Source organism: Barbatula barbatula (assembly GCF_947034865.1).
Source record: "Barbatula barbatula genome assembly, chromosome: 4".
NCBI lineage: Eukaryota > Metazoa > Chordata > Actinopteri > Cypriniformes > Nemacheilidae > Barbatula > Barbatula barbatula.
In genome coordinates this window covers 2,416,638-2,440,944 of record NC_136768.1, presented here as the reverse complement: position 1 = coordinate 2,440,944, position 24,307 = coordinate 2,416,638, and the positions used below count along the sequence as shown (strand labels likewise).

General features: G+C 38.7%; 1 protein-coding gene across 2 annotated transcripts in view; it reads left to right on the top strand.

Annotated features, from left to right (window-relative positions):
* Positions 1-24,307, top strand: part of tnni4a (troponin I4a) — a 138,613-nt gene that overhangs the window by 79,058 nt on the left and 35,248 nt on the right. The window contains exon 1 of one of the 2 annotated variants that reach the window (XM_079454187.1): positions 14,840-15,021. The exons of the other annotated variant lie outside the window; for it this stretch is intronic. Coding sequence (XP_079310313.1) covers positions 14,920-15,021 — 102 coding nt within the window. The 5' untranslated portion in view covers positions 14,840-14,919. Of the gene's footprint in view, positions 1-14,839; positions 15,022-24,307 lie in introns of those variants that run through there. 2 annotated transcript variants of the gene reach the window in all.

Genomic DNA, 24,307 nt, shown 5'->3' with positions numbered 1-24,307 from the left:
ATTCAGTGACAGCAGGGGCCAGAGTAAGATTCTCCACATAGAGACAGCATGAGGTGTGGACTGCCTCATTTACCACAACCCGAGAAAATGACGTGATGTATATCTGCCGTGATAGACAACAAAGAACATGCCTTGAATTTGCACAGGAGATACGCAATGTGTTGTGTGTAATGTGCATGAGGCCTCGTGAGTTTATTTTTAAATAAGCTGGTGATCATGGAGCGTAATCCTGCGAGTCTTGCCTCATTTCAGCTGTAAAGCAAATGTAAATAATGGATGTTTGGAGTGGGTGGGTGAGCGCGTGAGCTGGAGGGTTTTCCCAGCATGCACTGAAAACACATTAAGTATCTTGGTGATGAGCAGGGATGGATTGGGTATAGGAAGCATCGGAGGTTTTCCCTGTGGGTCGGGCTGTTGTTGAAGCCAGGTTAAAGGTACAAAACAAACAATGATTTTAAGTGAGGATAAAGTATTGCATGCTTAGGTCGCTCTATTTATGCCACAATGATGGATCCTGAAGCCGGTATTTGCCCTGTTTCTTAGTGACTCCCAATCCCCCCAGCCGCATCCCACCTCTGTTACTGTCTGTGTGGCCATGACAAAGTCTCTGTGACAAAGTTTATTTGCATGTGCTAGCTATTCAGGTGTTAGATTATGCGTTGTGGGTTGTTTTTTGCCGCATGTGGTCTTGAGGTATGAACCGTGTGTCTCCTGCTCTCTTGGTATAGCTGATATCATTACTTGGAAAATTGCTTATTTGTGGGGGTCCGCTAGTGTACCGGTAATTGACTGTTCATGTAAATTCTGCTAGATTTGATTACCGTACAAAGAAACGTGATAAAATGTCATGAATGTTGATCTAAAAGAACACAGCAAAAGGACACTATTTTTTATGAAAAAGATGAAAAATCATGATTGTGTTACAGGCCGATTTGTAAGGTTTTCTCTTTTTGACAGAAGACATCACCTCTGTGTACCGCAGCTGCGGCGCTAATACGGTGTGCAAATTTCCAAATGAGCTTGGGTACAGTGGGCATCTGGCCCAGATTCACGCTGGGATACTTATCCTGTCAGAAATGGGAATAGAAAACCATTGTTTTCCGATGTAGCAATAATTCAATCTGGTTTTGTTCGGTTTCCTCTCGTTACCATCGGTGAATTGAGCTTTTGTCAGATATGGGCCACGCGAAGAGATCATTCCAGAGGCGCACTCTACATGTACATCCCACAGAAACATGCTTTCCTTGAAATGTCAGCAGTTAAATAAGGCCGTTGCAAGAACATGGTATTTTAATTGTGGTTTAAAAATACCCTGCTATAAGAGAAGCATTGGCCGCTTTTTTAAAGACCCTGATGCATTTCGACATCAAATAGCTTTTGTTTACAATCAAACTTTGCAGATGCTCCTAACAGGTAGGGACCACAGAGAAACAACAGCCTAATGCACGTAGGAAGTAGTCACGGTTGTACTGTAATTATGTTGATTGAGCATGAATTACATTTGTGAGAACACGTCCGCACTTCCAGAACACACTTTACTATTCACAATTGATGAAAACACAAGTATGCATAAACAGAACACCAAGTGAACTAATAGAAAAACACTCTGGAGATGTTACATTTTCATTTCTTGGATATTGCTTAGTGTTGTTTTTGTGCATTGTTTTACTGAAGTCTGAAGATCCAGTTCATTTGTCTCACCGGCCCTCTAAATGGAGATTAATGTCATGCCGGGCATCTAATGAGCACCGTAACGCTGCGCTTGTACCGCTGCGGCCCCAAAATATTCAAACACACAATTATTGGCTTCAGTTTCAGCAATTAAGCCTTGAACTGCACATTTCAACACAAGTCATTATTAAGGCACTAAATTATATAACAAAATCAACATGAATGTGTGCGGTTGCAAGTTAGGTTTGAGAGCAAACAGGTGATAATCTTGGATGTCGTAACGTGTATATTTTTAAATTGCTTTCTTTTGAACAACGCATTTAATGAAAATTAACGGTTGCACTTAATACAGTGTCACCCATCATTTTGGCATGCAAAAGTCACAGTTAAATGAGCCGCATGTCTGTTTGTCGGTCAGAATTAGTTTTGCATTGGTATGTGTTTTATAAGATCTGAATGTTTGAAATCCTTCAAGTACTAGACATTGGTCAATGGTTGCCGGCTGCAATTTCGCTAACAAATAATTTGATTTTGGGCAAAATTGTTTTGGAAACACTTATTCACAGTTCTGCAAGACATTTTTAAAACATGAATATGTAGGTGTCTTTCAAATATTTTCACTTTTAATCGAGTGATTTGGTTTGAGTACATGTTGTCATGGATTTGCCAAGCTCTGCACTTCTAGTTAGAATGAAAAATACTCTGAACATACTTTAACATATTAATTAAAGTCGTGAACAATACCAAAGTACAACACAAGCATATTCATTTCTTAATGGCATAGTTTAAAATGTACCGTGGGACAGATATAACCCAGAAACTCATTTCAAAGATGCTAAGGGTGATTTCTCCTGGATGGTTTTATGTAAAACTAAAGTCCCTGCACAATCATTGTTGTTGTAAGGATTTAGATCAATGAAGTGCAAGACAGAATGCTATTGACTCATTAGTGGTCAAATTTAATGCTCCCAAGTGAAAAAAAGTGCATTATAAATGTATTAAGTGCTTTATTTTAACACACAATTTTCTATTTAAAATACAAAAATGAGTCTCTAATGGTTTTTAAAATAAACTTAAAATGGTACAGTTGAGTACACTTAGATCTTGAGACGCCTTGAATTAGTACATGAATTACTGAAAACGAAATTTTAAGTACATCAAGTACAAATGTAATGTTTGAAAATATTTTGTAATAAGTTTAATTTATTTAGTGTATTTTCAGGCACTTTTTTACCTGGGGTGTTTGTTCTAGAAAAGCTAATTCAGGAATGCAAAAGGCTGTTGGGGTGCTCTTTTAATCCAACAGGCACAATCAAACTAAATTCGTTGAGACTATTGTTAAGGTACAGTGAACAGTTTTAAAGCATACAAATGCAAACCATTTGTCCTAAACCCAGACAGCAAGCCAACATTGAATAAACATTGTTTTTCCATCTGAATCATCATATGGTTGATGTTGAAATTTCAATGCAAAATAAATGTTGAATCACCATTACCATATTGATGAAAATTATTAATGTTGATGCCAATGATATTGGAACAAATTGATCTATACTTATCTGTATGATTGATTAAGCATTGATATTTGGTTTACCGGGCGATCGCTGGATGTGTTGAAAAGTCATTGATTTATAGTTGACCGGGAAACGACGCTGTTGTTGAAGAGTCATCAACATATAGTTGACCGGGAAATATGATTGAAAATCCATCGATTTTTGGTTGACCGGGAGATCAACAACATCCGGACACAGCTCATTTCTGGACCTTGGCAAAAGCGTACAGGTAAGCTTGCTTAATGTTCTTAATGTTATGAATGAATTGTACCAAATCAAAAACATGATGGTTAATGAAGTAACCGACGCAGTGCTGCAGTCACTGAAATAGATTTTTGTTTTACCAATGTGTCAAAATCTGCCAAAAGTACTTGATCTCTTCTAGGTTATAAAGTTAGCAAAACCTCATTAGTCCAGTCTATTTTTGTGACAGCTAGCTCAAAAAATCTATATTAACACAGCACCGCTATTTCTTCTGACCGCCGGAGAGCACCGGCGGAACCAACGCTAGCTAGCGCGCGCTACCCACAGCAGTGACTGCGGTGGGCCAGAATTACACAAAAGACATGGTTTACCTTTACTTTATTCAATGCTGTCTCGAGTTGTAACGTTAACTGGAAATGCAGATTAGACCATCTCGTAATAGCCTACAAATCCAAAATATGAATCCTCGAGCAGGGCTGCGATGTTTTACACAACTCCATGTGTTTGTTTTCAGAAATGATAACAGTAGTTTTATACTAGTGCTTGTGTGATTATCACGATTTTTGATGATCTTCTGCACCCTTTCTGAATGCGGGGAACCGCGCGCACAGCGCCTGACAACCAGGCCTGGCGTCAAGGGGGAGCATAATGCTGCGTTCCAGGCAACCTGTAACCCGTGTTTTTCCAACCTTATACCCATGAAAGTGCACTGGAACGGCAGTCAATCCCGTGACTTCCCACCCGCGAACACGTACTATTGATGTACTCCCAGTTACGAGTTGTAAAAACAGGAGTTACAGGTTGCCTGGAACGCAGCATTAGCACCACATACTTCATTTAGAAACAATTAAAATGCCTCATTAAATTTTAAAGACACAGCCTTATTATTAGCCTGTTTTTTGCGGTGAGATTTATGCATATTCCTCCATGCACCCAGTGTGTGTAGCGTGTGTGTGTATTTGACTTTGTGTAGGCTACTGTGTTCGTGCCATGTTCGTGCCCAATCCTTGACGACAGCTTGATTGAACAAATCATTGATTAAATCATAGCATACTTTAACTTGTATTCTAGATGCCTTGACTCAATGTCTTACAACGGCAAACACCTATGACTTCCCTCAAGCAGGACAGAAGTGGCTGCGCTACGCCCCAGACCGAGCTGGAGGAGCTGGAAGACAGACGCAGCAGGAGTTCTAGCACGTAAAAAAAAGAAATACAATAAAAATGATTGTTTAATTTTTAAAGTATGCGTGTGGTGTCATTTGTGCTAGTCTAGGTTACAGCCTAAAGGTATAATTTCTCTTTTCTAAATCCTGGCTGTCGATAAAGCAGGATTATAGCCTAATAATAATGTTTTTAATATTATACTAGAATTACAGACCTTCAGATTAAACCTGTGGTATATTAAAACACCATTGAAGTTTTGTTGATATGCTGGGATTTCAACATTGTTTCAATATCCATTGTAATCGAAATACCATTGAAATTCTGTTGATCTCTAGGTATGATTTAAACGTTGTTTCAATGATAATAGAGGGTGCAACATGATGAAGAATCAACATCAGAGTTCGACGTCGATTCAATGAATTTATCGTTGATAGCGGGATGTTGATTTAACATAGTTTCAATTACTATTTGCTATCTGGGAATGTAACGCATTTTCTACATCACCCTTGATTTGTGGTTTGATTGTTTTAAAGCTGAGGTGGTTAATGATATGTTGTCTCGTGAAACGGATCTCCGCGTGGGGCCGCCGCTTGTCAAGATCCGCACTCTACCCTGCAATCGGCACGTTGGCCTCCGTTCTCCAAACCGATGGGGTCTTTGCCACTAACTGTAATATTAATGCAAATCTGCACAGCAGCTGCAACCTCATAATTAACTGTCGCGTCACATTTGGAGTTTGTTTATCTTCTTCTTAATGCTGATGTTCTGAAATAAAGATGCCGCGTTGCATCGGACCATTAGCCACGTGTTAATAAAGTCTCTCTGGCTGTTAGGTCACGGTGTTCTCGCTAGTTGAGGGAAGTGAAATTAAACCTTTAAGAACGGCTGTCAGCGTTAATGGAAATATGTTCCTGCGTGTGTGTTCTCCGAGAGGTCTTGAGGGAGGAGGGGTTTTTATTTACTACTCATGTGCACTGACAGGTTAAGTGATTAAATCCATGCCTCATGCTGAGGGACAGCGTATCCCTATAGAGAAGCCTTCACAAGAGTTAGAGCTGCATTTCCTCAGGGTGAGGACAGCTCACTTATAGAGTCTCTGTGACCATCTGTGGTTTTAACCCTGACAACAGACCTGCGCCAAACACCCAACATCAGGAACGGGGTTGAAGGGAGGTTTATTATATAGTAACGTAAAACTTTTGACCAAATATTATAGAAAAAGTCTGACCATTTGAAATCGAAATGTCTATCATTGGAAATGTTGGATGTACTAAAGCCATTAATAGTTTTTTTGCATTAGAAAAACAAGAAAACAAGAACGCAAGAATACTAAATATGCAAGATTTACTGTATTATGTGAATAGAAAAACAAAAAAACCCACCGAAGCATAAAAAAATAGTAATCGACGGTAATCTCCTGCATTTGGCCACATGTTCTCATCCATGTCACATCTGATATCTTCTCTGGCAAGGCACCTTGGGAAGAATCTTTTGGTATGCCTTATCCACCCATGGCAGTGTTCAGCTGTGATGTCTTGGCATGCAGCATCCATTGCATCCAGGAGGGACATTTGGTCCAGTGGACGATGGTCAAAAACCTTCCATCTCCAGGCTGAGAAAACTCAATGGGGTTGAGGAAAGGGCAGTAAGGGGCAATGAAAAGGGACATCATCCTCTGATTGTCATAGCGAATGTAAAAATCGTTAAAATAAATGATAGCAAAGCTGAGACTGAAATGATTAACAAAAACAAAAAAATCTATTCAAATAATGGCAAATCTGAGACTAGTACAATAAATAAAACTAAATTATAAAAAAGAAAATAAGACAATGAATATAAAAATTTTAAATGCTAACGGCTAAATTTAAACTAAGTCTCATTTGTAATTGAACAGCACAAGCTGTCCTCAAAGGTCATTCCCTCATTAAGCACCTTTTTTATTTCTAAATATTTCTGCTTTAAATAGTGTTGCAGTTCACAAGAGGTGTTTGTTTTGGTTCAAGCCTTTGAAAATCGAGAAATGTATTAAGTTCTTTAACAAAGATCTTTTCCTGCAGTATTTGTCATCCGGCTTGAGTGGTCTATGGGCTTGTCGTCTGAGGCTAATACCGCCGTCCTTCATTTATTTATATCGCAAGTGACAACAAGAAATGTGGTAATGATGGCCACGGGATGGAAATGACCCCGGAATATTTCATGAGTTCTCATTTCTTTTATAGCTCTTCTGATGTCTTGCGTGTTGTCTCGAGGTCCATCCTCAGTTCTCCCAGTGGATTTCTGAACGTTTGCTCATCAATTGAAAACAACGCTGAACTTTAATCTGGATCGCTGGGGACTCTGAAACGCGGCCGGCATCTTAAAAAGCTTTAGTCTAATGAGGAAAGAATGAATTCAGCTGGGATTTTTAATTCTGCTGGGCCACGATTAATCCCATCAGTAAACAAAGCAGAGGTCATCTTGTTTTGGAGAACTCCAATTAGAGCCTAATCAGCAGTAATCAGACAGCGTGTGTGTGACTGTGTGTGTGTGTGTGTGTGTGTGTGTGTGTGTGTGTGTGTGTGTGTGACTGTGTGTGTGCGTGTGTGTGACTTTGTGTGTGTGTGTGTGTGTGACTGTGTGTGTGTGTGTGTGTGTGTGACTGAGTGTGTGTGTGTGACTGTGAGTGTGTGTGTGACTGTGTGTGTGTGTGTGACTGTGTGTGTGTGTGTGACTGTGACTGTGTGTGTGAGTGTGACTGTGAGTGTGTGTGTGTGTGTGTGTGTGTGTGTGTGTGTGTGCGTGTGTGTGTGTGTGTGTGACTGTGAGTGTGAGTGTGACTGTGACTGTGAGTGTGTGTGTGACTGTGAGTGTGTGTGTGACTGTGAGTGTGTGTGTGACTGTGAGTGTGTGTGTGACTGTGAGTGTGTGTGTGACTGTGAGTGTGTGTGTGACTGTGAGTGTGTGTGTGACCGTGAGTGTGTGTGTGTGACTGTGTGCGCGTGTCTGTGTGTGTGTGCGCGTGTGCGCCTGCGTGTGCGTGTGCGCCTGCGACTGCGCGTGCGACTGCGCGTGCGACTGCGTGTGCGCCTGCGACTGCGTGAGTGTGTGTTTTATCCTCAACACTGTGTGTGGCCCCTGCTCTGTGATTTCATGTTCAAGGAGTTAGACGTAGAAAACAGGCTAATTACCAGCGCGGCGTATAGTTGCTCATTAAATAAGTTAAGATTAGAAGATGCTCAGTAATATAAAAAAAAGGTGTTCACAGTCCAGAGAGGCTTCAGTCCCAGATTCATTAGTGGCTAACTTTCCCACACAGGCGCAATAAATGTCACGTTTTTATTAGGTTTCTGTTGTTCAGATGTTTTTTTAAAGCCCACGTCCTAGTTTCAAACACATGACACAAAGCCATCTGTTGATGTATTGCATTGACAAGTAGCGTACTGTGGATAATAACAGCAGGTCGTGATTGTAAATGATGAATAAATGAACAAAATATAGAAATTTGTGATCGTCTTTTTTTAATAGTGTTTTTTTCACGCTAATTGTTGAAACTGCCATTCAATTAATAAAAACAAAGCAAACCAGGGCACTAAGCAATTTCCTTAGACAGCTTTCTCTTTCTGAAGTACATTTCCTTAAGACCTGCTAAGTGGTCTTTGTGAACCAATTTATCACAAAGATTGGATAAGATAGATAAGATATTTTGGATGAAGTGTCTGATAAATGTATGTTAATGTAAAGTTATGTAACAACTATGCAGATTGAATAAAGTTCGGATCCTAGTTTTAGAATATGCTTGTCACACCCTAAAAATGTTTGACCGGGCATTAGGTTTAACTGTGTATTGCTGCCGTTTCTGCGTGTTCGAGAGATGCAAGTTGTTTACTTCACTAGAATTGTCGGGCTGTGATTTAACATGTTTGACTTGTTGTTGACCTTGTACTTCAGTGGTACCTTAAATGTTCGGACTACAGAATTATGACAGAGTTAATCTCGCCTCAAAAACTGGACCTGTGGAGCAAATCAATAACCCCCATTTTTTTATTTATGCCTCAATGTTTTCATTATTCATTTTAATGCACTCAAAGTTATTGCCTCCAATAAATGCACCAATGTAGATTCAGTTCACAATTGGCCAAACTGCTTTAAGGCTAAATAGTAGTTTGTTGCCCAAAAAGTCCCTTCACGGCTATCTTGGTTTCAATTACCTCTGAATTCTTTGGGGAGACCCGCTCTCGAACAGGGAGAATTATAACATGTTTTTTTTTTGCAGGCATATATACTTTGATGTTCTTGTCAGTTGACGTGATGTTTATTAAGTGACTGCTGTGGGAGAGCAGCATCTCTTATAAGCGGATAGTCATTTAATAAAAACAATATTCCATACATCCATTCCCCATATGCTTGTCCATTTACTGAAGTAAACATATGCAATATCATCTATTTTTGACGTATGAGGTCACAACCTAAACTTGGTTTTAGGGTATATTTAAAGAAATTACAAATATTTTACTATTAAGATGCACACTATCAATAAGCTGTAGAAAAAGAAATTTGGACCTTGTTTGTCTGTAGTAAACGTGATGAACGCCGGCGTCAGGGACTATATTTGTTTACAGCAGACAGAGTTGAATATTTAATCTACTGCAATGCAAATGAATACATCTGTATACCAGTGCCATGTAAAATGTCTCATCACAAGAAAGATGTCATGGAAATTCTTCTTTCTGTCAATCACTTGGTTTTTGGTGGCTGTGATTTTTAAGCAGCACTTTAGAACTGATTCCCCATGTGGTTGATAAGTGCAATTGTTGGTTACAAGTGTCGTAAATATCACTGTATAAGCTTCCTCGTGGGCAGCGCTTTACATGTGAATTTGTTTTCTAAGATGATGGACCCGGTGAATGCAGAAATGTCGTTTGGAAACCATATCGATCACCTCCGCAGGCAGGGGATGGGCGGGGCTGTGTGTACCGAGCCGAACACAGAATTTGCAGTGTGGTTTTAGCCGCTAGTAGGCTGCTCGGGTAGCAGCGACAGTTGAATTCGTCCAATTAAGAGTTGTTCTGGCACCAAAATAATCTGTCGTTTTTCGACCTTAAAATATCTCAGTGTTGCTTTAAAATGGCTGAAACTGTTAATAGCAAATAAGTGTCAATTTTTGGGAGGCAACCGTATGTTTATCTTGATGTTTATTTACAGATGCAGATGCTACTTAAGTCTTTAAGGTATGTAGACCACTTTGCAAGATGTAAACACTGTTCAAGAAGCACGTTTCAGTTTTTGTTTATTTTTGTACAATACATATAATTCAATCTTGAAGATATTTGTTTAACATTATGAATATTGTGTTGGTTGTATTTTGTTGTAACTCTTGAAAGCAGGAAGTTCTTCTGGATCAAAATCAAAAGAGCATTGATAACGTCATCCAAAGTGGTCTATACCGGATTTGATTGGATGCCATCATGACTGGATATTTTGAGAAATTTCCCGGTGTTTGGCAATAGGGTCTGAAGTTGTACTCTCATTCTTTAAAATATATTTTGTGGGTTCTGCGGAAGATAAAGGTTTGGAATGACACCAGCGATGTATAAAAGTGTTATCTAAATTATTCAATACCTTAAAAAAATAAATTTTGTAGAGTCAAAAAGGAAAGTTTGATTAATATTATTCTCAAGCAATTCAAATTCATACATTGCGTTCTGCGTAAAGGGAACTGTTTTTCTATATTTTTAACAGGTCTTTGTGCCCATACAAGCTTCGTACACGCACACATCCATCATTTTTTAAAACTTGTTTATTTATATTCCATTTAAAAATGCCATTGACCTTGGTGTACACACTGATGATGTTATTTCCTGCGTCGGCACCCAAAGTGATTTCAAATTCCAATGCAACTCTTGATGTAGAAGCTGATTTTGATTCACAGATGTTTATTTTTAAGCGCAGATTAAATCAGCTTGTGCCACATCTGACTGTGTGGAAAACACTCAGCCGTGATTCAGCCTGACAGCTGTACGTAGCGTGAATGTGAATAGAATGGTAACTTATCAAATACTTTTCATCGTTATTCACCGCAGACTTTCAATTTATCATCACTCGCCGCAAAACACATGAACCGTTCCCTGGTGCAAATGACCTTCCTTCCACGAGGTGTAAAAATAGATTGAAATGGAAATAGTCCGAGCGACATGGATCAATTTTTTTGAAGCCCTATGTTCTGATGGCATTAGAAAGGATTGAGGAGGTGGGAGGTGGTGTACGAGATGAAGGGGCATTTTGATGTTTCATTCCTCGAAAGGCAGGGTGCGGCAGGATGGCCCAAACCCAAAAAAGGAGAAAACATTTATGCTCGCTGCATCATGATGGAGGTTGTCGTGGATTGACAGTTTATTTTAGAGGCCAGTGACTTTACATACTGCTCCAAAATGAAATATAGACCTTTTATACAAGACCCAGTAGACTCATTGCTCAGAAACACCTTATCTCAACCTGTATAATGACAAGAGACTGAAGGAAGGTGTTTTTCGCCAACTGTGGTGATTAACCTCAGCATTGTTGTGACTGGGTGGATTTATGGGTTTGCATTATGAGGTTGCAGTCAGATAATTTGGTTTGCCCGGGTGGAGAAAATCTGATAATGATGTTTTTGTTTTTAGAGGGTCTGTGTGTTATATTGTACTTTAGGGAGTCTCAGAAATGACGTATTTTTGTATGCAAAACACGGAAACGAGTTAGCATTTTATGACTTCAGGTTCCTTCGCTCTAAAGGATATGGCTTTTTTTTAATGGCTTTTCGGTAAATCGCCCGAAACCGCTAAATATTTTCACGTTTTATTCTATGACATAAAACGCACCAATTATAAGCCGCTTGTTAGCTACCACAGTTTTTAAGACGCAATAAGGCTTTAAAAAATAACAAGTTGCTAAAACTTTCTTTGTGGGGACGTTAGACGTCATCGCGCATATAAAGCTCACAAATAATGCAAAATAGGCACACATCTCAAAAGAAGACGCGGATTCATTCACGGAGCAATTACTAACCAGGGAACACATTTCTAATACAGTTTGAAAGAGTTGTGGGAGGCTTGGTGGTGGTGACGTTGAGATCGAGCGACCGTTAGTGTAGTATGTTCATAGCATCGTGTTAGCTTTTTACTTGCCTATTGTATTTCGGCTTCAAAAGTAACAAATGTTGTGTTCATTTGTATAGAATTTCTTGATAGGTTTGTTTGTTTGATTTTGTTGTTTTAATCACAGAGCTTGATTTTGTTTTTCCTCGATCTTCCAAAAGTCTATTGGAAAAATGCATAGCCTACAGAAATACGTCATCCCTGAAATACGCTTCGCTTCTTTGCTGAAGGAGATAAAGTATTTACGAAACGCACTCTGTAGAGCAGTTTGTCCGTTTAGGGCTACTGTAGAAACATGGCGAATTACATGCAGGGGACCCCCGGTATGTATATAGAAATAGCTAATCTTAAGGTAATAAAAACATAATGCTTCATTATGTAAGGTCTTTATACACCTCTGAATACATGCTTATGTATATTATATTGCATTTCTTGCAATTTGGTTGACCATAGTCTTTAAATCAACAATTCTCTTCCTCTCTTCCTGACCTTTGTTGTATGTAAATGGCCTTAAGACATATCTTCGCTTTTCCGAAGTTGGTCATTATGTGCCATCATGGGGTCTGGCGGTACATAAAAATGGATTTCCGGTTTGTCTCATTACCTGCAGGCCACAAACTGTGTTCAACATTAGCTCGGAGGAATCAATCGTTTCTCACGCGGACAACAGCGCTTAAGTAGCGCACAGCTGATGAGTCAGCATACAGACAGCTGTCAGGTTTCTTCTGTGCTGATATAAACCTCTGCTGAATCCGGCTTCAGCTTTCATTAAGCGTTGTCATTATTCCCTCGGCTCTGACGGATGGCATTGTGGGATATCGGTTTTTATGGCGGGTCATCTTTCATATTCCATTTCTTTTCCCATTTGAAGAGAAGTTCACAGTCCAGTCAAATTCGTTTTGCGTTTGAATATTGATCTTCCTCCAAGATCCTCTCGTGTCCTTTCTCTTGGCAGTAATTTTGACACTCTGGTGGTTTTCTACTTAATTAAAAGTAGTCTTGAAGGGAAATATTGAATATAAATAAGACTAGCAAGAGTGACACGATGTGAAGTCATTTTAAGATCCCAGATAGCTTGGTAATTTTAGGCATTAAATCCCTCTTTGAGAAGAATGTATTAGTTTAGTAATAAATGCTCTCTAGATGCTACCTGAAGATTTACAACTAGATCATCTCATTTATGCAGTTCTCTTGAGGTTGGAACCCTTTGAAATGTTAAGCCATTAGTCGGCCAGCCAGACATCTGCGTCAGTCCTTGTGTAAGAGTTCTGATGGAGGATCAAAGCTATAGTTTTTTGTCAGTCAGGGTGTCTGGAAATGAGCTTATCCACCTGTTCCGTGTGGAAATGGCACTTCTGCGTCATAGGAGAGAGCACCTCTATAAGGCCAATCCTTTAAAAGCCACATGTGGTGCGTCTTGGTCTTGGTTCAAAATCATCAGTGCAACCTTACTGTAATTTAAATCCTTTGCCTTAAAGTAAGCGATTAATTTGTATTTAAATTAAATACAGTTTAATATATACAATCATGGAATGGACATCAAAAGTCTCAATTCAAAGTCTAACTTTAAAATGCATGCTTTAATGTATAATTTGTAATACTTTGGTCAGTTATTAATACTATATGTAGTTTTAAAATGTATTTGTATAAATTAAGACCAGTTTTATATCTATCCTTGAATCACTTAACTAATCAAGGTTGATACAGAATATTCAAGGTAATTAGTAAAACGTAAACAAATACTTTTTGGACGGATTCATTTGTACAGTAATCTTATCACACTATTAAATATGTAATTATTAACTAGTAATGGATTACTTTTTCAGAGTAACTTACCCAACACTTGCATGGAAACATCCCATCGGATGTCGGAATATCGAAAAATAGATCAAATCTATATTTTGTCAAAATTGGTTGTTGATCAAAATGATTCTATAACCTCTTGTCTATCTCTGAAAGTTTTGTGGCAAAATGTGCTTGTTTGTTGCTGAAAAGGTTATTTATAGTGGCTAAAGCTGAGCTCATGCGAGCCACCTCTGGACCGCAATCACAAAAGATGATCAAAAGTTCAGAGACTAACTTTTGATAAACGATGACCGAGCATTTGCGATAGCAAGCCCTAAACTATGGAATATCCTACCAGTACAAATTTGAACACTGTCATCTCTCTCTATTTTTAAATACAAGCTTAAATCTCATATTTTATCTATGGCATTAAAAATGATTGAACTTATTCTGGGTAATTTTATTAGAACTTTGAACCTGAACCCTTGAATTAAAATAATTTGTAGTTTAATCTTTGTGTCGATTATATTGCTCTGTAAATCGCTTTAGTCAACCTTTGGGTTCTTTTCAATGTAGTGAAATAAATATATAGATGCATAGACAGTTAAGACCATAGCAGCGTGGACAAATACATGCATATGGATGTATAGTTGCGTATAAATAGATTCAAAATGGACATTAGATGCATAGACAACATTTGGCTGCTTTGTATTCAAATCATGGTCGGTCTATCCGTCACAACTTGTCTATACCCGGTTGAATTAAAGGAAATTGACACTCAGTTTTACATATTTTGTCAGCGTGCTCATTACACTCTAGAATTATTCAGAATCTTGTCAGCATTGTTCCAGAACATTAGCATTGCTAGTTTGATATGCGACAGTGTTTTTCAAAACAGAAGTAAACGAATCTACTGGTTTCAACAATTTAGCCTCTGCCCCGTTGAAACTGTCCTCACTACCTTTCAAGGCCGGATGACTCCAGAAGAGTCTCTGCAGACGGTCCTGGAATATGAGTGTTGGACATTCTCTGGGTTCATGGCTAACGGAGTGTGAAAGCAGCGGGTCCCGGCGGCTCTGTTCTCCAGCCAAAGAGATGATGTTGATCAGAAAGGCTCTGGAAACGGGCAGCAAGTTGCCAACCTGCCTGCCAAGTGCCCGGGCCTGGGAACAGGGCCTGCACGTCGCTCACTGGAACAATGTGGAACAGCAAGCCGTTTGCTAGCAAAATAAGCAGCTTTTACAGCCTGTTGTGGATGCACGGTGGTACACAGGACCATAGCAGCTGCCAGAAAAGGTCAGAGTAGAGACATTTTTTCTAGAAATGGGACCAGGAGAGAAAGTGCAGCGTGTTTTAACATTTGGAACTTCAGAGTAATGAGAAGTATGGGTTGACAATGTCAGGAAGGTGAGCTGAAGGGAAGATGTCATGCTTGAGCTGTCGGGGAGATTAAGCGGGTCGAGGAGGCAGTTTTGGGTGTTAGCTGTGACAGTGGGGATTGAGGAAAAGCACAGATCCACAAGACACACAGTGAGTTTAAAACATGACCCGCATTGCTCGCTTATGAGAAACAGGTGAATGCGTTCAGTGCTAATGATGCCCGTGTCAAAATCTGACCAAATGAACACTTATAATTTTGCACAGCTAGGAAAGTTATGGTTAAAATAACAATAAAAAACTTTTGCTGTGTATCTGTAAAGTCTACAAAATTAATTGTATGAAAGACGTAAAAATAACTATGTATTTTTCTGAGAAAATTTTTTTTTGAAAGATTTTTGGGATCTGCTCATGAGCATTTCAACTCCTTTTTCATCACGCATCAGCGAGACAGTTTTCATCTTAGGTTTTAAAGCGGCTATATAATCACACAACGAATGATATGTCATCTTGGCAATTTATATAAAGCTGTGAGTAATATGTATTATTGCAATGGACAATGGACATTTATTCAGTCGGGCGTTGTGTTGTGAGATTTATTTTTCATAAGACACTACTGTGGGTTTGTTTGGCTCATTCATATTTGAGTGAGTTTGTACATCATTATTTCTCACTGATGCTGCGTTTGTATCAAGGTCAATGGTTTGACTAAGTCTCTCTCTCTCTCTTGCTCTCTCTCTCTCTCTCTCTCTCCATCTCTTGCTCTCTCTCTCTCTCCATCTCTTGCTCTCTCTCTCTCTCTCTCTCTCCATCTCTTGCTCTCTCTCTCTCTCTCTCTCTCTCTCTCCCTCTCTTGCTCACTCTCTTTCGCTCTCTCGCTCTGAGCTGTCAGGCGTTGGGGAATCTGCAGAGGCTCATTGTTAAATGAGTGGGCAGTTCATGAAGCATTCATAACAGAGTATCAAATAGATTTGTAGAGGGTTGTTGTGTTTTTGTGTTTCTAGTTTTTTTTTATTGGTACACAAGTGTTTTTGGAGAGATAACTAATTGCATGAAAATGAACTATAGCCTATGGATTTAGGTATTGTGATGCCCATTCTAATGAACGGAGTTGACAACTTTAGTCGTTTCTGTGAGCACAAATCTTAAGGCATCATAAATAATTGTCGTCTTCTGTTTTTATTGCAACAGTTTATTCCATCACCCAAACCCATCAATGACTTGTACACTGTTATTTCAGGACAGCAATACCCTTCTAAAACTGTTTTATCTTTGTTGCAACGAAGTTTTTTGAAATGGTGTTGAATTAATATTTGTTTTGATTGGAATTCCTGGAATAGATAAACGTGTTTATTTGAAGTGGATGTCTCGATACTTTTGTCCATATAGTGCAATTCTTAAAGCTGCAATCTGTAACATTATTAGATTGAAAATACACCAAAGTTATCCAAACAGTGTTTGAAACTGTCCTATCTTACTAAAAAATTACACTGCATGATAATCTTTACCAAGCATTTCGTCTTTTCTTTTACAAATATAAAAAAATTCTTAGTGAAAATAAAAGGATATCTGCCAATGTTTTATTGTTTATAAACAAACTTGAATCGTAATAAAACAAGACTAAACATCTTATGTCAAAGAAAATTGCAAAAATATTTTTAAGCACTTTTTTATTGCTTTTTTGTTCAGTGTACGGATTGTAAATTGTAGATCAAGCTGAAAACAAGAATTCGAAGCCTTTACAAAACATTTGGAAATTTACCAAGATAAAAGAAAGTTGAAAAGAAGTTTTTGCATTTTTAATGAAAGGGTTAAATGGACAAAGATAAAAAAAATTGGAATAAAGTGCACACATGAATCATTCACAATAAGACTGAGTACAAAATAAGCTATCGGCTCTTTTGCTGGGATTGCCGATTGAATATATAAATGTGTTTAGTTAAATTGTGGGTGTACATTAGCATTCGGGTGACCTTAAAGCTTACAGACAGACTAAAAGCCACAGAACTCTAGTTTTGATTTCCCTGTGGTTTTGGAAGTATTCTGTGACCATGATCGACAGAATTTTACTAAGCAATGGATAAAAATCATGTAGCTTTAAATGTCATGGGTTTGAACCCCAGGGAAAACGCACACCAATAAGAAAATCAAATGTAATGCGCTGTTGCTTTAGATAAGCGTCATCCACATAATCTCATTATTTTTAATAATCCCAGTTGACGTTGCAAGTCTCTGGGATGTTTGTTTGAGAGAATACGTTGCGTCACGGCTTTTAGTACGGTTTCATGTGGTTGTGGCATAGCCTTGTCGTGGTGTTACTCATCTGCTCTCCGCATTGAGCATATGCTACTTCGCTCGGAGAAGATGTGATCAGTCATCTGGCTTAGATTTTTCCTAAAACCATGTTTTCAGCGGTGAGCAGCTAATCAGAGACTGATGCATCATGGGAATGTGCTACTCTCACACGGGTGCAGTGACTCATGGATCTGCTCTGGAGCAGTGTTTTTATTGGCATACTTAATTTTTTTTTGTTGCAAAATTTTTTTTTTTTTTTTGATTGGTGTCTGTGGCACGGAGCTCGCTACCAAGTAATAACATTACTGTGTTTTCCCCCCGCATTAATCTGACAGTATGTGGTTTCCATCATTCTAATCAGAGAAAATTGCTTCCCTTCCATCTTCTGTTACTTAAAGGTGACGTGAGAATTTCTGCAGCACGGGCAACAAACTGAATAAGGCTGCTTGAATGGCCCTGTTGGGTGGTTAAACCGATAACCTCGCCTACAACTCGCGTCATTGGTTGAATCGTGTCACCATATTAGATTTGTAGACATGCTCAAACAAACATAGCGACGTTTTGTGGCGCAACGGTGTTTACAATTTACGGGGAATTCTTTTTACAAATGCTTACCTTTAGTTTGTCTTTGAGCGCTTAAAATCCTGTCGTCATTTACTTACCCTCATGGTATTCTCTTCAATTATCCCTTTAGAAATGTGTGTCGTCTCATCCGATGTTTGGGATAAATATTGTGAAACCCAACTTTTTGTTCTCCAAATCCTAGAAAATGTCAAATAAAGGTGCTTCAGGTGTACAACAGTTTAGGGACCATAAAGAACTTTAACATCCGTTGTTTCACAAAAGGTTCTTTGCTGTGAAATTTGTTATAATAAGGTAAGAAAGACATTGGTCTTGGTAAAACAGAAAATGGTTCTATGGCATCGCTGTGAAGCACCTTTCATGCACATTTACTTTTAGTTGTATATCTGACCAAACCATGGGTTAAAATATCCCAGCATAGATTAATTTAATAGTGTCCATTCATTAAAGGGATAGTTCACAAAATATAATTGTCACCGTCAAGTGGTTCTAAACCTGTATAGTGTTCTGTAGCATATAATTAACAATATTTGGAATAATGTCAGCAATTTTCAGTTCTGGGACATCCATCACTACCCTATTCTGTTGAACACAAGATATTGAGGGTGAGTTAATGACAGTATTTTCATTTTTGCGTATACTACACCTTTAACCCGTTAACTGTCACTGTTCCATACATGGAACACCTGAGTTTGCTTCAATATTGTGCATGGAATTTCTCGAATCATGACAAACTATATATTTTTGGAAAGGTCTAAGACTCTAGAATACAATTCTTTTTGGTGTTTTTTCAAATAATTTATTCAGGAAGAGTAATTGTTTCTTTTTTACGAAGAGTGTGCTTAGATTTGTTAATGTCCTTTCACTTGTCACCGTTCCGTATATGGAACAGCCATGTTTGCTTCCGTATTTTTGTGATTATTCTGATCTTATGACAAACTATATATCGTCGGAAAGGTCTGAGACTCTACAATACATACTTTATGATTTTTTTATAAAATAAAGTATGTAAGAAATTAAATTGACGCATAAAGGACGAGAGTGTGTATCAAAAATAAATGCATTCCGTGGAACACCTACATTTACATCAATACTGTGCATGTCAATTCTTATCTTATCATTACAAAGTTTATATTGTTGGAAAAGCAAAATAAACTAGATTACACATTCGATCAGTGTTTAGAAGAACAATCTATTTAGGAAGATAAATGGATACATAAATGATAATTGATTCATAAATTAGTGCGCATCATAAGCATATTATACAAAAATATTCATAACAAATTATTGTTTTTATGTTGTTTCTTGTAATTGTGTCTGGTATGTGGAAGAGAAAAAAAAGCATCTCAATGTCCTTTGTGGTCAAATATTAGTTCAAGTGTTAAAACCAATGGAAGTCTATGGGCCCCCTAAAGGATTTAGGATGTATGGCGGCTAAAAAACTACAGACCCCTCAAAATTGTATGTTTCATGACCAAACTTGATATAACACTTGAAGACCCTTGGGACTTTGACCTTCGGAAAAAAAAAATCTGATTTGAATTTTTTTTAATTGTCTTTTTAATTTTTTTATACCCTAAACCTTTTATTTATTTTTATAATAAACATAACAAAATCCCTTTCCAAAAATACATTTTGAGTTACAGCCATTTTAGTTCCAACAGTGCGTTTTCATGTGAATGCTCAAAAAGGGCCCTGACGTGGAACAGGTTATATCAACCCAGCATTGTTTTCTTTATTCGTACCGCCGGCAGCAACTTGGTTCAGCAATACTTTAATATTCTTCTAGTCCCATGTAGCGTACTTTCATGTTTCATGAGTGTTTGAGTGACATGTGCGGGAGCCCTCACAGCTCTAGAATAAGAAATCGGGATGAACAATGTCCATCCTCCACACTCGATGCATTATTCAGATAGTGAGGGAAGCGACAGTTGCCACTCTTCCCTGTGTGCCTTCACAACAGAACAAGGCAGTCTGTGCGTGTTGAGATTTGCATCGTTTGAGTAATGAAAACGCAATGTTTCTTATGATTTAAAGATGACTCTTCTCCGTTGTGTAAAATAGTAAATGTGGTCACCGTGATAGAAGAGTGTAGAAAAAGATTAAACGCATGGTTTGCATTAAATCAGGAGATTTGAGCATGAGAAACTATACATATGTAGATATGTAAGCTGGTAATTAAACTCAGAAAGTGTCGCTCTATAATATAGTATTTAATAGATGATCTACCCCACTCTGCAGCTAACACCTCAGAACCAGACCCCTGGTTACCATAGCGACCCACACCAAACCATCAAGATCTACCCCACTGAGTTACAGCCAGTGGGGTTGTGGGGTCAGCTGTGGCCTAATGGTTAGATCGTTGGGCTTGTGATCAGAAGGTTGACGGTTCTAATCTCAGTGCCAGCAGGTCATGACTGAAGGGCCCTTGAGCAAGGCACCTTACCCCTGATTGCTCTGCAGTAATGTGCCACTGTATAAAAAAAACTACTTGTAAGTCGCTTTGGATAAAAGCGTCTGCCAAATGAATAAATGTAAATGTAAATGTAAGATGAAACTATTTTACGACTCGATGGAATGTAGGGAGATGCGCTCTCTTTATTCACTTTGGGGACAAACATACCATCCTATATACATTTATATAGAAATGTGTATATGTATCCACAGTACATTAGAACCTTACCATGTATTAATGTTCTTGTTAACATGTCTGTCTTAAACATTAACCCGAAGTCGTTGGAATAAATGTGTATAACTTCTGGAATTACTATATTTGCAGTAACTAATTTAATCAAGATGAAAGGTAGATCATGTTTGGGTTCTATGAGATGCGTTTGTGGTTTCCTTGATGTAAGTGTTTGTTGTGTTTTGGTAACTCTTAGAAGTTTTCTTACTTACATGCAAAACCAGTGCTGGAAGACCAAGGCAAATTCCTTTCCCGCCAAAGGTGCCATCGTCTGATTGGGTCAGTTACATCTGTGGTGCGTGACCTTTTTACAGCTTAAGAGACCACAGTCTCTTCCTTTCTTTTTGCTCTCGTTCTCGATCTTTCGCTTTTGGACCTACATCCTACATACCTGCCTAGACCAGAAACCAGTTCTTGGCGTCTCTTCAGAGACCGCCTTCCACCGGGGTGGAAGGAACAATGGACTGCGGCCTACAACGGGTCCCCGAAGCCAGAACTTTTCCTGCGAGACCGCATCCTGAAACCAATCGAACATTTCCATGTCTCCAAGCGCATACGGATACACATCTAGCACAGAGCTCGCAATTTTTCCGTTTCTATTTATAGAATAGCTGCGTTTAAGTTTGTGCCTCATTGTTAAAGATGATCTTATTGGTTTTCAGAAATCACGGCCATACTGCGTTGTCTATTTCTTCTTTCTTTGCTTTGTGTTTCCTGTTGTGTATTGTTAGTATTTGCGATCGTTATGTGTACCATGTAGAGTAGTTTAATAAACAACCATATATTCACTTGTGATGGATTTTCTGTGCTCAATGCTTACAACACAAAGTCCCTTAAACGGTGTTAGATTGATGCTACCTTTGCTCTAAATTCTGTTTTGGTAAAAGTAACTTATGGCCATGAGATAACGTAAAGTGTATTAATCATTGATGCATTCGATGGACGAGTGAATACCAATATTGTTATACTGCACATTACTAATCAGAGATTGTAAAATATGTATATTTAATCAGGGTTATTATATGTATTTTACTTTAAAGCATCAGTTTCAGTCAAGGATTTAGTTTAGCTCAAATAATTCAGTTCATGGATTTGATCTTGATAGATCTGGTGGAGAATTATATTTGGTGAGTTAAGCTCATTATTTTAACATGCATCAAAAACCGCTACATATGTGAATTAATAATAAAAAAGCAAGGTTGTATGAAAACTTCAGGTGAAAGAATGAAATGGTTTTGCTCGAGTGTCTAATTAAAGGACGTGTTCTTTTGAACTAAAATGTGTGTTTAGCCTTGAGATTCACTGTTTGGTGAGCAGCGCCGACTGCTTTCATCATAAGAGCTCGTAGGCGTTCGCCATTGACTGCGTGGATCAATCGGGGAGGAAGTATGCAGCGGGCTGTCATGTAACGGGTTTAGGAAACATAGATGTGAAAGCGGGCTCTTTCAGAAACCTTCTCTCGTAAGCGTAGCTGTGACTCACTCTTGCGGGGTCCCTCCGGGGGCCACTTTCTTAATCTCCTTTCAAAACATTAAGCGGCAAAGGACAGAACGTGGCAGAGGGGAAGAGATATTTCGGGTCATTCGCTCTGGGTTCAGCTGCCTTAAATGCCGTTTAGATATTTCATTGTGCATTTCATGAAAGGTTGACATTGTATGTTGGGAGCTTCCTGTGCAGTGGACTGGGAGAGCACATGCATGCCGCTCCAAACATGAGATCCCGTCACTGTGGGCTGAAAGTGACTGCGATGTGACACTCGTACTGTATCTGGGCTCGTACAGATTTAAATGTCTCTTTTAAATTGGTTAAACAGTGATGTAATTATCACAGTATACCATATGTATTTTAGAGCTATTGCAATTATTTTTGGATATACATTTTGAGCTGCCAGCATGTGACCAGCATCAACATCATCTTTTTACTTTGTGTTTACGTTTAAACGCGTGTAAACTGGAGGGATGCAGTTTGATCAATTCCTTATTTCAAATTGTTAAAGATTAAAGGCATATTACGTGTTGAATAATTTAAGGTTCAATTAAACCTCCAATGTTATCAGTTCTTTAACAATATAACGAATGTAACAATTCCAACACTATCTCACGGTATTATCTTTTGCGATGTGGCTAATTCGTATGAATTCATACGATCTTATTTGTTCGTTTTTGTACGATTAGCTTTCGTAACCATCACTGTAAAGATAAGGGGCAGGCTTCTGTTTAGATTTTTTTTTAAATACATTGTGCGATTAACATAGTTGGCTACCTAAATTTTTTTTTAACAAAATTCTATTACATACTAAATAACAAATTGCTTTCGGTTTTATTTTTAACATTTTGTTTGATTAAATATATCGCAATTAAACAGTTGCTCGACCAAGCAGATGCTTATATCCAAATTGACATGTACTGTAAATGTGGGAGCATTTATACAGCACTCTTACACCTGTTATTGTTTCTTCTGGGTTATGGTTGTAGATAAATGCCATGCGTCCCATACTAACGCAGACGTCCCATTTGACTCCACAACCGAGTGCAAAAGCCTTGAGCTCATATTTATAAAACCTGACACGCTCAGTGTCGAGCCGTCGACTGACAAAAAAATGTAGATCCTCCACTTGCGGTGTCACCCTTGATGGATGAACGGGTAAAAACTGTATTATTGGTAGACCAACAATGACAGTGTTATATTTAAAAACATCTCTAGAGAAATACATAAGTTCGCTCACTCCCAAGGACACCAAGGAAGAGGGAGGGGAAAACTGAGAAGAGAGAAATTGCGGAGAGCCACGCTTCCCGAGCCATGCGGCGAAAGCTGCAGTGGCTGTAAATTTAGCCGTAGTGAAGCGTATTGGGCAACGCCGAAGGCAGCCATCATTCCAGAGATTGCATCCTTCTCTCCTCTCATACCAGCAAAGCACATAGTTCATTGCCATCCACGCGAATCTCTCGCATTGCCACTTTGCAGGAGATTTGGCGGACTCATAAACAATCGCGCGTCATGATATCTCAAGGGTAGGTGATGGGAATTGGAAAAGTGCCTTCTCGCTAAAATAAATGGGCTAATAACGTGCCCATCCCTGTGTTGACTCACACTTTTGGAAAGTAAAATGATGCCTAACCTACAGTGGAAATAATAGCGGTGTGAATTATGAACTGAAAACTTTGTTTTGAGACTCCCTAAAATCCAAATAAGAGTTCAGATTCTGCACATTGTTTCCAAACATATTTTTAATGCATCGCTCGACTTCACAGCGTAAACCACAAAGCACATTCAGAGTTACTTTTCCCGCTTTCTTCTCTGACAACAGCTAATTTCAATGCCGTCATGTTTATGGGCTTGACATTTTGAAGGGTCCCCGCCACATCTGACCCTAACCACTCCATCACACCTCCCCGCTCACTTCACATCTTTCACTTCAGCCTTTCAGAGCGGCTGGAGAGATGTAAATAGTGTACGTCTCTCCAGTCGACCGCTGTCAGTGGTTCAGGGCGGGGTGTTAACATTGATCTCCGTTCAGGAAATGAAAACTTCCTTCTCCCTCATGTGCATTGTAATTATGAAGTGCCAAAGAAACAGTTTACAGTTTATGCTTAAAAGTCCACTTGACAAAGAATAAGTGAACTGTAATGATAAGCTTGTATAATGACTTCATTTACTGCTTTTGTATGTGTCGAGTGAAAACGAGCAGGTGCTTATTATAATTAGAAGAATGGTTCATGTCTCTTTGTAAAATTGTATCTTCAAATGTTGTGAATATTTTGGAGTAGATCATTTGGGCCACCCGTTGCTGTGGGCTGGAGTTCATTTCAAGATTCTTTGCTTTTGAGACACTCGCTTGTCCTCTTTCTTCCGATGTTGGGCAGGGGCCTCTGGGAT